At 58.5% G+C, this 14,857-nt stretch overlaps 1 protein-coding gene across 1 annotated transcript in view; it reads right to left on the bottom strand.

The window, feature by feature from the left end:
- Window positions 1-4,076: 4,076 nt before the first annotated feature.
- GNG7 (G protein subunit gamma 7) overlaps window positions 4,077-14,857 on the bottom strand; it is a 36,306-nt gene continuing 25,525 nt past the window's right edge. Inside the window, exons 2-3 of the mRNA XM_088526826.1 lie at window positions 5,910-6,028; window positions 4,077-4,247 (exon numbers count right to left, since the gene is read on the bottom strand). Of these exons, the coding sequence (XP_088382952.1) occupies window positions 4,122-4,247; window positions 5,910-5,990 (207 nt within the window). The 5' untranslated portion in view covers window positions 5,991-6,028 and the 3' untranslated portion in view covers window positions 4,077-4,121. The remainder of the gene's footprint in view (window positions 4,248-5,909; window positions 6,029-14,857) is intronic.

The raw sequence follows: 14,857 nt of genomic DNA on the forward strand, positions 1-14,857 counted from the left end.
ACACGTGTGATGCTGCCCACCCATGCACACACGTGTGTGTGATGCTGCCCATCCCATGCACACGCGTGTGTGAGATGCTGCCCACCCGTGCACATGCATGTCTGCAATGCTGCCCACCCGTGCACACACATGTGCAATGCTGCCCACCCATGCACACGTTTGTGTGATGCTGCCCATCCCATGCACACACACGTGTGCAATGCTGCCCACCCGTGCACACACGTGTATGATGCTGCCCACCCGTGCACACACATGTGCAATGCTGCCCACCCGTGCACACACGTGTGTGATGCTGCCCATCCCATGCACACACACGTGTGCAATGCTGCCCACCCGTGCACATGCGTGTATGATGCTGCCCACCCGTGCACACACATGTGCAATGCTGCCCACCCGTGCACACACGTGCGATGCTGCCCATCCCATGCACACACACGTGTGTGATGCTGCCCACCCGTGCACACACACGTGTATGATGCTGCCCACCCGTGCACACACACGTGTGTGATGCTGCCCACCCGTGCACACACATGTGCAATGCTGCCCACCCGTGCACACACGTGCGATGCTGCCCATCCCATGCACACGTTTGTGATACTGCCCACCCATGCACACACATGTGCGATGCTGCCCACCCATGCACACACACGTGTATGATGCTGCCCACCCATGCACACACACGTGTATGATGCTGCCCACCCGTGCACATGCATGTCTGCAATGCTGCCCACCCGTGCACACGCGTGCGCCGTCGCCGCCGCAGCGCCGGGCAGTTGTGGCCGCGGAGGCGGCGCCGCCGAGGGCAGGTTAATTATAGCAGCAGCGCGGCTATAAATAGCAGCGCGGCGCAGGGCGGTTATTTTTAGCGCTCCTGCAGCGCCGTCCCCGGCTCCTCGGTGGCCCCGACGCCGCCCGGGCCGGGCCCTGCGCCCGGCGCCAGCGCAATCCGGCCAGGGGGGCCGCGGGCTCCAGCGCCGGCGCTGCCGACGCTCCGGGATCCGCTCCGGGATCCGGCGCTGCCGCTGAGCAGGAGGAAGGTCCCGGCGGCTCCGGCTCGGCCCGATGTCCCCATCCCGTGTTGGGATGCAGGGGCTGCGCCGGGAGCCGCCGTCCCCTCCGGGTGCGGACGTGTCCCCAGCGCTGTCCCGCTCCCCCCGCCCGCTCGGCCAGACGCTGAGCAATCCCAAGCATTCCCGGCACGCGGAGGAAGCGGATCCAGGACCCGCGCGGGATGCGCATTCCGGCCGGCCCGGCGGCGGGAGCTGCTCCAAGCCCTTCCCAGAGCCGCGGGCTGGGACGCATCCGCCTTCCAGGAACGCGGCCGGCGCTGCCAGGCCCGGATCCGTGCAGGGCACGGGGTGGCCGGGAAGCGGCTCCCGCAGGGCCCCGATCCCGGTGCTTCCCAGGAAGTGGCTCCTGCAGGGCCCCAATCCCGGTGCTTCCCAGGAAGCGGCTCCCGCAGGGCCCCGATCCCGGTGCTTCCCAGGAAGTGGCTCCTGCAGGGCCCCAATCCCGGTGCTTCCCGGGAAGCGGCTCCCGCAGGGCCCTGTTCCCGGTGCTTCCCAGGAAGCGGCTCCCACAGGGCCCTGCTCCTGGAGCTTCCCAGGAAGCGGCTCCCGCAGGGCCCTGATCCCGGTGCTTCCCAGGAAGTGGCTCCTGCAGGGCCCCGATCCCGGTGCTTCCCGGGAAGTGGCTCCCGCAGGGTCCCGCTCCCGGCGTTTCCCGGGAATCCGGGCGCTCCCGCGGCGCGCCGCGAGCACAGGACGGCCGGCACGCGTGGCAAAATGGGAAGTGAGCCGTTTATTGCGTTGGCGAGTCACTTCTGAACAACAACTCCACGAATATCCAACACCGCGCGAGGGGCCGGGCGCTCCCGGGCCCCGGCCGCGTTTGGCAACGACACCGGTTTGGCAAATGACGCTGAGCAGAGCGGAGCGGAGGGAGGAGCGGGCGGCCGCGCTCCGGACGCGCTACGTTATCCCCACGCTGGTCCATCCGGGCGACTTTCCAAGCGCTCGCGGCAGAGGAGCCTCTTGTCCCCATCCTTGTCCCTGTCCCGGCCCGGATGCGGCGGCCGTTATCCCAGGAGCCGCCGGGGAGATGCCGGGCGGGACAGCCCGGAGCAATCCCGCTGCTCCGCTCCCTTCCCGGCCTTTCTATTCTTGGCGGCAGCTTTACCGCATGCTAAAAACACCCTGTAATGTGTTTCCGTCCCCAAAAAGGCCCTTGCGGGGCCACGAGCGCCTCCTCACCCCTCTGCCACCCGGAGCACTTGGAAAGTCTGGAAAAGTGTCTTTTTTTTTTCCTTTTTTTCTTTCATTTTGGCAAATGCACTACCAAAGTACAAGCAACTACCATAATTTGCACTTATATCGATGCTATACAAAAAACACCTACAGAATGATCACTGATGTACTCAGATGAGGCAAAGTGAAAATCAAAATCGAAACAGGCTGAGGATTTTCCCACCTAACGAGTCAGCGACGGCAGCGACCCCCGAGCCGAGCGGCGGCCGGGGCCGACGTCCCCCGTGTCCCCGTCCCTGGTGCAGGCGCCGGGGGGACGCGGCCGGGGGACGCGCGGGCTCCCCGGCTGTAGCACCATGCTCGGCTCCCTAACACAGAGGAAGAATCAGCAATTTGGAGTAGAAAAATAAGGCTGGAACCGTACGAGAGCGAGGAGGGCGGCCGGGCGCCGCGGGGAAGGGCCGGGAAGCGCCGGGATGGGGCCCGGGATGCGCCAGGATGGCACCGGAGCCGGGACGGAGCCCGCGGGGGCTCCTCGGCTTGGACCGCGGGGAAGCGGCCGCCGCTCGGGATAGTGTTAAAAACGGGGGGTCCCAACTCGGTTTAAAAAGGCAAGTGACCATTGAGCACTTAAAAAAGAGCGGCCGGGGCTTCCCGCTCCGGCCGCCGGCTCCGTGCCCACCGCCCTCCCTCCGAGCGGACGGAGCAGGGATGTCCCGGCGGCTCCGGTGTCCCCGCGGGAGCCAGAGCCGGAGCGCTGGGAAGCGCCGCTGCCGCCGGCTCCCGCCCCTTCTCCTCCTCCCAAGCAGGATTTGGACTAGGACTTGGCCAAACGCGTCTACAAGGGACACGCGGCGACGCCGGCAGCGCCGGGATCGGGGTGTCCGGAGCCGCCGTCGGAGCCGGGAGAGATCCCAGGGCTCTGCCCAAAGCGCCGGGCGCTTCCCTGAGCACCAAGTCCCCCTCCGGCTGCCCAGGGCCGGAGCTAACGGGATTCCCTCCAGCCCTCCCTGCGGAGCCCTTCCCTGGCCGCTCTCCGGGAGGGCGGGAATGTCGGGATGAGCCTCGGGATGTGGCCAGGGTTAGTGTTCTGCACTGGGAGACCCCCACGGGTTGGACCAAACGATTCCTCTCTGGATCCTGCACTCCAGAACCCCCGTCCCGTCCCACCGGAGCCACGGAGCATCCTCGGGCCGCTCCCGGAGCCGCTCCGCTCGGGAAGAACAGCGGGAACAACGTGGAGAGCTAAACCCGCCCCGAGGATCTAATCCCGGGGGACATTTCCCATGGCCTGGGCCCAGTTCCTCCTCCCGGGATTCTCCCGCAGGGATTCTCGTGGCTGCTGCATTTCCCTCCCCGGCTGCGACGCCACCTCCTCGCTCCTCCAACTCTCCATTTAGGCATTTGCAATCGTCATTTTTTTTCTTTTTTTAAGTGGCCTTTTGGTTCTTGTTACTATTTTACTACAAAATCGCTACCCACCCGGAACCTTCTCCCTTGCTCTCTCTCAAGGGCAAGGGCGATCGGCCCCAATTCTGGAAGTGACCGGGACCGTATCCGGACCGGGAACAAGTCGGACCCGCTCTGCTCCAAATCCCTTGGCCCAGGCCCGGTGTTGACAAACACAACTAAAAAACCCTCTTCCTCGACCAGCCCGACACCAACTGAGAACGTCACTGTTAAAAACACCCCCCCAACCCAGTAATTTTGTTTGTTTTTCAATCTTCCCCCCTCTGAGCCCGGCGCCTGCTCAGGCGCGGGCCCCCTCTGCAATTTTGGAGATTTCGGGTCTATCCGAACGCGGCGTTTTTACCCCTCGGCGCAGGTCTGGGTGTCGGGAGGCCCCGCGCGAGGCCGCGCGCCGGGCGAGGGCGGCTATAGGATGGTGCAGGGCTTTTTGTCCTTGAAGGGGTTCTCCGAGGCGGGCACTCCGACCAGCAGCGGGTCGTTCCTGGCATGTTGCTCGCAGTAATTCATCAGCTCCGAGGAGGCTTTGGAGACCTAAACGGGCCGGGAAAGAACAAGGTTAACGAGATGCCCTAGGTTAATGTTATCTGCCCTATGAGGAGAGGCTGAGGGAGCTGGGCCTGTTCAGCTGGAGAAGAGAAGGCTGAGAGGGGACCTGAGCAGTGTCTAGAAGTACCTCAAGGGAGGCAGTGAGGAGGATGGGGCCGGCCTCTTTTCTGTGGTGGCTACCGACAGAACTAGAGGTAATGGCCACAAACTGAAGCACCAAAAGTTCCACAGGAACTTAAGGAAAAATTTCTTGCCAGTGAGGGTGCCAGAGCCCCGGAACAGGCTGCCCAGAGAGGTTGTGGAGTCTCCTTCTCTGGAGATCTTCAAACCCGCTTGGACGCAGCCCTGTGCCACGTGCTCTAGGTGACCCTGCATGTGCAGGGGGTTGGACTAGATGATCTCTAGAGGTCCCTTCCAACCCTAAGCATTCTATGATTCTATGATTCTATGATTCTATGATTCTATGAGCCCGAGGCGCCTACATGGCACCCAAGGGAGAGGCTTCTGGAGAACATCCCCTGCGAGGAAGCGGGAGGAAAACAGAGCGCTCGGCTTTGCGCAACAGAAACATCATGGGGATGGTCGAAAATAAAAAGGGGAAATGAATATGGGAAAAAAGCGAAGATCTGACATAAGTAAAGTGATGAGCATGGGAAAAACTCTCGGCAGAGAGCAAGAGACTGAAAAAAACAGATATTCTTGTTCTCGTTTTTAAAGGCTTTGGGATGAAAAGGAAAGAACAAAAATGCTTTCTTGGAAACAATCGCCCTCTGATGTTAAAAGTGGACTTTTGAAACCATTAGAAACTATTACTTAAGGCTCTGCTTATTTTAGTTCAAAGGGCTATTCCGGGAACCGCGATGCCGAGCAAGGCGGCGAGCGGAGCGCGGGGCGGGTGGTAGGGAATGAAGCGGCAGCCCCCGCGTTCCCAGGAAACGGCTCCTTGGACACAGGGAGATGGGAAGCGCCCGGGATGCCCGGACCCTCCTGGCGCTCCGGACTGCAAAAAATGATGTGCCAAAAAAGACCTTGGGACCAAACCACCATTCGCTGCAGCTTTGGGCAAATCACTTAACCAGGGCTTCAAGAGCACGGGATTTTTGTGCCCTTTTCTTTCCTGCTGGGATTGCAGCCGGGTCGGAGCATCCCGGTTTTATCGTGCCCGCTGCCTCATGTCATTGGGGACACGGCAGAGGGGACACTAATTCCTGGGAGAGCTGGTAATGGCTCTGCCGGGGGAAGACCTGTAATTTACTCTGTTTTCCCTAAAACGGCCCCTCTGGCGGGTGCATCACTGGAGTCTGGAAACTGGTGGCCCTAAAAACAGCTACAAAACCTCAGACTGGTTTAAAAAAACCAAAGACATTCAAAGCAGCAGCTCCTCCTGCACAACAAAACCCGAGCTGAGGAAGGACTGGCACTGCAGAAGTAGCAGGGACTGAAAGAAAACCGGATAATATTCAACTGCAGAATAACAGGGGGATTTAATACTTATTTAATCCGTGTTCCTGTGCACGGAGCGCAGCCAGAGCCTGGCCCTGGTGGCCTCGGTGTCCTCATGTGTCCCACGTGCCCAGCCGGGGCCCTGGAAGCTGCTCGGGCCCCTGGATCGTGCAGGGGAGCCCCAAAATCCTTTCCCGCGCTCACCTTGATGCGCTCGATGCCGGCCTCGATGCGGAGCTGCTCCACCAGCTTGCGGGCCTGGGCGATGTTGTTAGTCGTCGACATTGTCTGCCATCGGTTCTAGGCCCCAGCACCGGAGAATCCTGCGGAACAGGAGCGCGGGGAGGTTGGAACGTCGCGCACGTGAGCACCGCGAGGGCTTCCGCGCGCTCCGCGGTGCCACCGGCTTCGCTTCCCGCTTCTGCGGGTTCCCCTTTCCCTTCATAACATCCCGGGGCCACTTCCAGGCTCTTTCTTTTAAAAGCAGATGAAGACGAAGCCCCGCTCGCCGGCGAGGGGGAGCCCAAGGCCGCGGGGCGCCGCTTCCAGCGGCTTTCCAGGATTTTCCAGTTGCTGCAACGCGACGCGTGCGGCCGGCACGGGCAGCCCCGCGGGGAGGCTGCGCCCGGGCCCAGCGGCTCCCGAACTCATTGGCCTATCCCAGGAAAAGCATCGGAACAGAGTCCGACAGCAAGGACGAGGCTGGGGAATATTGGATGCATCCTGCACGCTGCATCCTGAGGCTGGGGAATATCGGGATGCATCCTGCATCCTGTAACTTAGGAGAACACACAAGTGCCCGCTCCTGCACCGCGCTTCAGCACTAGGTAAAAGCATTTAAAGGACCACGACGAGTGTTACAAATAAGATTTCTTGTGTTCACAGAAAGCAGCTTTTTTCCGTGCCCGCACGCTCCCGCCGCGCTGCTCTGCCCTTGCAGCCCTCGGCATCCGCTCTGCACAACCCCGAAGTCAAAACAGGATCCAGTGTCCTGTGAGATCCCTCCTCTCCTGCAAAGCTTTCCTTGTTCCTAACTTCTCATGCCCCGTGGAGGCTGTGAACGCGATGCCCTCGGCTGCTGGGAAAAAAGAAATTCCAGTTCTGGAGTCAGAGGGGGAAAAAGAAATTCCAGTTCTGGAGTCGGGGGGAAAAGGAAATCCCAGCTCTGGAGGCAGAGCCATGGAGCAAGAGGGCCAGGGTCGATGGCCCTGGTGTCCCCCGGCTCTCCGAGTCCCTGGCCCTGCAGCCGCCCTTCACATTCCCACCGGGACGTCCTGCCTGCTTGGGAATATTGCGACAGAGCCGGCGGCACGAGGGCGAAACCGGCCCCCGCGCCGGGAGCGCGGGCCTGTCCCGGCACGACCGCGCTCCGCACTCGTCGCTCCCGCTGGGAACGGGCCCGGGCTCCTTCCCGCAGCCGCCCGCGCTCGCTCCCGGCCCGCAGCAGGAAACGTTACGGCAGGGAACAAAAATGCGCCGAGGCCTCCGAGCCCGAATTCCTGCCATAGCTGCCATAGCTGGCGGCCGCCGCTCCTCGCGGGCTGAGCAAACAGGCGGCCGCCGTGGCTGTAGCCGGGCCCGCGCTGGCGGCTGTTCCCGACACAACCGGCTCCGAGACGGGTGTTTGCAGATGTCACCGCGCTCGGGCTGCCGGGGAAAGGCACGCGAGGAATGCGGCTCGGGATGCCGGCCGGCCGCGGGGGAGCCTCCGCACCGCGTCCCCAAGGAGCTGCAGGAATTCCCTGGCTGGAGAAGGAGCTGCAGGTGGTGGGGACGGGAAAGGAGCGTCCCCCCGGAGCCACCCCTGGCAGAGCTGCAATCGCTGCAGCGGAGCGCATGCGCCAGGTACATGAAGTGCATGCACCCCGTGCATGAAGAGCATGCGCTGGATGCAAAAACTGCACGCACCAGGTGCATGAAGAGCATGTGCTGGATGCATGAAGTGCATGCACCAGGTGCATGAAGAGCATGCGCTGGATGCACGAAGCGCATGCACCCCGTGCATGAAGTGCATGCAGCCAGTGCACCAAGCGCATGCACCAAGTGCATGTGCCTGGGTGCATGAAGCGCATGCACCCGGTGCACGAAGGGCATGCACCAGGTGCATGAAGAGCATGCACCCAATGCACACACCAGGTGCACGAAGAGCATGCACTGGGTGCACGAAGTGCATGCACCAGGTGCATGAAGAGCATGCGCTGGATGCACAAAGTGCATGCACCAGGTGCATGAAGAGCATGCACCCAATGCACACACCAGGTGCATGAAGCGCATGCACCTGGTGCACGAAGAGCATGCACCAGGTGCATGAAGAGCATGCGCTGGATGCACGAAGTGCACGCACCAGTGCATGAAGAGCATGCACCCCGTGCACGCACCAGGTGCATGAGGAGCATACGCTGGATGCACGAAGTGCATGCACCAGTGCATGAAGACCATGCACCCAGTGCACGAAGCGCATGCACCAGTGCATGAAGAGCATGCACCCGCCTCACAAAGTGCATGCACCAGGTGCATGAAGAGCATGCGCTGGATGCACGAAGCGCATGCACCAGTGCATGAAGCACGTGCACCCTGTGCACGAAGCAAGCACACTCAGTGCACGCGCGCCGCACGCTCGCCACCACAATGGAGCACGGGCTCAGCATCCTCCTGCGCGCCGGGAGGGCCGGAGCGTGTCCCGATACGTGTCCTTGGACACCTGGCACTTCTGCCTGTCAAACCTGAGCCTGGCTCCATGCAACGCTGCTCCCACGGGCGCTCCGGACCCCGCGGCCGCCCTCCTTTTGGAGATGACCTCACGCTTTTCTGGAACAGAAAGCGGCTGTTGCGGCGCTGGCGGCTGCTCCTTGTCTGGGCAGAACAAAGCCGGCTCCATTTTCCTTTTACACTTCCTGCAGCAGCAGCTTAACAGCTCAATGAGCTATTGAAATTTTCCCCGAGTGCAGCATTTTTTTTCTTTTTTTAACGACCTCCCACTTTCTCTGGCGTGAGAGTCCCCAGGGTGGCCGCGGCGGGGACGGGCGCAGAGGCCCCTGGCCGCTTCCCAACACCCTTTTCCGCAGCGGCTGGAGCTCCAGGAGCCCGTGCGCTCCCGTAGGTCCATCCGAGACGCGGCCGGAGCGCTGAGCGTCCCCGGATAAATCTCAGCTATTCCCAGCATGTTGCAGGCGGCCAGTGCATTTTAAGATCTAGGAATCATGGAATCATTATGGAAAAGACCTCCAGGATCATCCTTCGTTTCCCCCTTGCAAGCGGATCCAGGTGGATCCCACTGGGTTTTCCCAGTGTGAGATGTCAGCATCCCGCGGTCTCTCTTTAGCTTTCGGTCCAACTAGTTTGGCATCTTTCAGCAAAGCAGGAAAGGTCTCAAAACAGGGACATTCTAGATAAAAGGGATGCCAAAGCGCATCGACAATCTGTATGAAGCTGCTGGAGAGAGCAATCAGAGCAGCGATGCTTCTATGTACAAGAAGCTCCAAATAAAAGCAAGAAGAACAGAATTTACTCTGATTTATGTGCTGATTTGGGGATTGCAAAGGTTCCTTGAGGCAGTTTCTCTGCCTGCCAACAGCAAGCTGGGCACATTCACGTTGCTCAAGCTACGTGGTGGGACCCACAGCTCTCCCTGGGCACCCGTGGCACCTTCAGGAGCAATATTGATATTTTCAGAACATGTTGATCTGCCCTTGCAGCTCCTGCAAGGAAACCACACAGCTCAGCCTACAGCAGCAGAAACACAGTGACCCCAGAGTACCAAAACCTCCTCTTTTGGAGAAAAAGTGGCAAGAAGGATGAATCTTTTCCAATTTTGCTGTTAAATTGCCTTTTTTTTTTCCCTCATGTGCAACGGGAAATTCAGAAATGAACGGGGATAAGCGTTTGGATCCAGAAATCACCCTGCATGTGGAAGCAATTCAAACACAGCTCCTGTTTGCATTCACGGCCCGAGAAGAGGCGCTGATTCCAGCGGGGAATCCCGTCCCGGCTCGAGCACCACGGAGCCCGTGCGGATCCGTGAGGCCTCGGGAACAGCCCCATATCCAACCAAGGGCATAAAGACCAGGCAGGAAGCTGGGCTGCAGCAGCACAAGGGAGAATTCAGTTATAGAGGGAGATAAAAGAAGGGGAAGTTTAGGCTGAGTATCACAAAGCTTCCTGAGAAACTTCCATAGCTCCGCAGATCTAAGCTGGGAAATGCCCAAGGCATCGGCACTCAAGGCATCCGAAACAGGCAGGGGAAGTTTGAACAACGCGGTGGAGGTTTCATACCCTTCTTTTCTAGCCTGCAAAGGGTATTTCGAGCACATGGGAACGTCGCGTTAATTTATTGGCCTTGTGTGCAAGGGTTATCGTTTTACGAGGACAGGAGATCTCAGAGCGTCGCTCCCGATAAAGCGGAGGGAGTCTCAGCTGTTTCCACATTCCCGTCCCGGCTCCGCGTCTCCTGCGCTGGGAGTCTGGGAAAGATCCCGAGTTTTCCACAAAGAAGCAAAGGCCCAAAAAGGGGGGGCCCTCCAGCTAAAGCATTCCCAGGCACCGGCCTCTCCGCCAAATCCCAAACCTGGCACCGCTGTTGGCATCGCGCGGATGCGATTCTTCTCCAAGACGCAGGCAGGGAAACAGGGAGATTGCCTGGATTTGCACATGGATAAACCGGAGCCGAGCAGACACGAGCGAGGGTGAGCGGTACCGCCGGGCAGATCCTGCAGGAAACCCCCTGGCTGCTTTGCAGGGAAGAATATTTAGGAATTTCAGATTTATTTTGCTTCTCCCCAAAATAGGACCACGTGTTTAGGAAGAAAGTCAGCCACGTGGATTTGAGGAAGATGACAAAAGAGCCTTAACACGACCAAAATAAGAAGTCCAAGCAAATGCTGCGAGGAATACACTTTATTAGTGCATTATGCTTATTATAGCTTCTATGGACAAAGGATCCTGGCCTTTTGCAGAGCCTTGGAGAATAATTATAGCAAAAAGGCCGGGTGACTGTGTTTATTGGAACCTCACAGAGCCCTGTATGAAGGGGATGGCAAGGCCAAGGAGTTTGGTTTCAAGCACGTTAAGGTTTTCATTGTGGAAAGAGCGTTTGGTGGGAATTACATCAGAACCACAAGCTACAATGTCCTCATTGTACGGCGGGCAGAGCCTGCACGCTCAGGGCTCCTCGAGAAGATAGGGAACGGGCAAATAACCCAAGAAACGCAGCCGCCAGGAGCCTTCCCAGCACCGTGTGCCCCTAGGCTGCCTTAAAAAATGTTATGGAAAAAGAAACAGGGCTTGTTGATTACCCTGACTGTGGCTATTATATACGTATGCATTCAAACGGCATTGCAAAGTGGCTAAAAATAGTTCTCCAGCCCCTGTTAAGGCAAATTGTCGGTAATTTACCCTTGTTTCATTGTTTGCGGCAGTCTGGAGCCGACCATCCCGCTCCGGGCGGGATCGGGATCGGCTGCGGAACCGGCCCGGAACCACGAGCGCTGCAGGAGGAGGCCGTGGACATGTACATATATGTGTGCACACACGTATATACATACACGTATATAAAGGTGCAAACAGCCCCTTCCTGCTCCTGTGGGCAAATCCGCAGGCCCTGCTGGGGAATTGGAGCGGCCTCAAGGCTCCTCATTGCCCTTGTGCCACCGGGACTGTCACCTGAGGCCACCGGGCGCGCGGGGACAAGCTCTGCCAACGGGGCCAGCGTCACTCTTACCGGGTGACCTCAGGGCTGTAACTCCGGGCTGATTTATTTCCACACGAACTCGCGCCTCCGTGGAGAGCAGCTCAGGGTGACGTCTCCCCCTTCAGCCCATTTTCTGCAACGTCAAAAACCCAAAATTTCTGCAAATTAAAAGCAGCCCATCCGTGGTGGTGGCAGCCGGCACCCCCAGCCCGCAGGAGGGGACAGGCAACCAAGACGACAACAGCCAAGAAGAGCATTTTAAAGTCCCAACATTATCAAAAACGGAGCGTTCTCTGGTCTGACAGTGCTGGTCCGGTGACCAACAGGGACTAAAAGGGTGGCCCTAAGGGCCGGATGACGTTTGCAAAATCCTGGCCTGTAGAAAGTTTTGTTTTTTTTTGCTTTCAGCCTGCCCTGTTTCAAAAATCAGGTGATATTTGCTGCCTCTGCTTAGGAAAACTGCTCATCTGAGGTGAAAAAAAGGTCTAAAGATACTACTAAAGTATCAGCGTCCACTACGGACCCAATTCAAACAAAACTCTACGTTTCTGTGCTGGATTCCTAGCTGTGCTATCAGCTGAGTATCTCACAGTAGCCACACCACCACCCCTTGAAAGCACATTTCTTAGCAGAATTTTTAGCAATTTCAACCTAGCAGAGCTTGAAACCTGCCTGCCCAGCAGCTGCTGTGACCTGCACGCAGAGGAGCTGCTTTTCCACGCTCACGCACAGGATCTTCAGTGAGAGCCGCTTATGACAACACTGTCCTTGACATTAAAATACAGTTTTTGCTAAGGAACAGCCATATGAAAATGGTACTTCCTTACTCAGTGGCTCTGCTCCGGGCACCCTTGGGCTGTATCTGCTTGTTTTGCTGTGAGCAGAGCAGATTTTTTGCATTTTGCAAGTGCTGCCGAGCTCCGTCGGGGCCGGGCGTCGCAGCTTGCAGGGAGGCGACTGCAAATTCGCCCTCTGGGGCAATGCTGAAGGCAGCGCCGCGAACACGACGCAGCTCCAAAACCCCGAGTGCAATTTCCAGGGATCGCATCCTGAGTCAGTGAGCAAACCCGGCGGAACAGCTCGGAAACGAGAGCTCCTAACGTCTTTCCAAGTGACGTGCAGCTGCAGTACAGAGTGTTCCCTCTCTGCTTTCCTTAAGGAGTCACCTGAACGATGCAAACTCACCAGCCAGCAGCAGCGAGCGGAGCAACGGGGACTTCACGGGGCTAAAAGGGACTAAAAGCAACAAACTCTCTAGATGTAACGGTGCCATCAGTGAAGCAAGGCAAGCGAGCCCTGAAAACACAGCGCCTAGACGGGCTGTTGCTAAAGACTTGGATATTGCAACACGGATTAAGTAACGCCCTGACTCGCCGGCCATGGGCGATGTGTCCAGACACCGGCTGAAGACTCCGAGCAGTGAGAAAAGGGCAGTTTCCACCACCCTGTTTAACCAACCCACGAATGCTCCAGCGACCTTGGCCAAGCCAACCCCATCCCACTCGTGTTAGTGTCTGTTATGAGCAAGGAGCAAGGTGGTTCAAGGCAGAATGAAGCGACGGCCACGGTCTGGTAATGACCGGGACACGGAGCTCGGCCCGCAAAGGCAGCTCGGATCCGGATACTCTGGCCCCATCTGAACGTACCCAACTTTGCTGATGCAAAACATCTGTGTCCCCCTGTGCCAAACAGCCCCGTGGGCATCAGGGGACGGCTCCCTGCCAACACGAGTGACCTTTTGGGGCAGACCCGCCACGTGAGAGCAGCTACTAATGCCTCCTATGTCCCTAAAACGGCAGCGGTCTTGTGACTTTCTCTCCCCAGCTTTTCCAGTCATCTTGTTTTCCTTACTGATGTGGCTGCACGGGACAAAATAAAAACGCCCGGAGAAAAGCACAATAGTCCAGCAAAGCAGAGGGCCCCCTCCCTGCCCCGTTAAGTCATCTGCTTGCAAGTGAAAATGAAGGGACTTGTTCCCGACGCAGAGCGCGAGCGGCTCGATGACGACTCCGCGTGGTTTCATCCATCAAAACAACGGCGCGAAGAGAAAAGGCCAGCGCCCGCACGTGACGGCGGCGCCTGCGGAGCTGTTTTCATGCGAGCCTGGGTCTTTTGGGAACGCCGATGACTGCAACATCATGTGAGGCTTTGCAACGGGGAGCGACTCCTACATCGGGGCCTGGAATCCGCGGAGCCGAGAGGCGAAGGAAGCAGAAGGTCGTTGGCTTTTGTGTCTCTTACAGGAAGTCAAGTCACGCTGGCCTGGCACCGGGCCAGGCCTCCGCAGGGCTCCCGCCTGGAAATCAAGCTGGGAGGCTAAAAAAAGGCACCCGCAAACTGGGCAAAAGGGCCCCGCGAGGCGACGCGTGCAGGGAACCGTCAACCTTCAGCCCGCTGTTTTGCACCCGCCTGGGCTAGGAGCTCCAAAACCTTCTGGTTTTTGGACCTTCTGAACCTTTTTGTTCATCTGGTGCTGGTCTCTTTTCAGTGGTGGCCACTGATAGGACTAGAGGTAATGGCCACAAACTGAAGCACCAAAAGTTCCACAGGAACTTAAGGAAAAATTTCTTAGCAGTGAGGGTGCCAGAGCACTGGAACAGGCTGCCCAGAGAGGTTGTGGAGTCTCCTTCTCTGGAGATCTTCAAACCCGCTTGGACGCAGCCCTGTGCCACGTGCTCTAGGTGACCCTGCGTGTGCAGGGGTTGGACTAGGCGACCTCGAGAGGTCCCTTCCAACCTTGAGCATTCTATGATTCTATGATTCTATTCTATCTTTAGATTAGAAAAGAAATGCAAAAGCTACTCGAACTTCTCTGAAAGCGCAGATGGCAACGGGCAGCTCGGGCAGCATCAGGTGCCCCCAGCTCTGCCGATGCTGCCCTGGCCCCAGCAGCACAGGGGGGTCCCTTGGGGTCCTGGAAGTCCCTGCGGTCTCTCCCCTGCTCCGTAACTTGCAGAGATGCTGCAGACGGAGCAGAAGCCGGTTACACGTCCCCTCTCCAGCTGCCTGGGGCTGTTTTTGACCCGTTCCCACCATTTTGGCACTAAGGGCTGAGCAGACCTTTCCGTGCCTGGTTATTCTCAATAGCAGCAGCAATGGGCACCAGCCTGGGGGGATCCATGGAGCAGATCCATGGGACGGCCACGGCAACGCGTGGAAACGTCACCCGAGGTCAGTCACGGGCTTTTCCAAGAAAAAAAGAAAAGGCCTCCAAGGGCCACAGCGCATCCTTACTGTTTTCCTCTGCGCCTGCAATATTCCCGGGAAAACAGAAGAATACACATAAATACTCAATGCCAAGTGAGCAGAAAAGTCCTGTTTAACACATAGAGGGGCTCTTCAGTGAGGAAATTGGGCAATGCTGCCCCCAGATACAGTGCTGGGAGCTGGAGAGCACCGGGCCCGGCGGCGCCAGCGCTTTTTGGGGGCCGTCACCTCCAAAACGCCTTGTTTTGGGTCACAAAAA

Source organism: Tinamus guttatus, unplaced genomic scaffold (assembly GCF_059628265.1).
Source record: "Tinamus guttatus ecotype Peru unplaced genomic scaffold, ASM5962826v1 Tinamus_guttatus_pri_ptg000254l, whole genome shotgun sequence".
In the NCBI taxonomy this organism is placed as follows: domain Eukaryota; kingdom Metazoa; phylum Chordata; class Aves; order Tinamiformes; family Tinamidae; genus Tinamus; species Tinamus guttatus.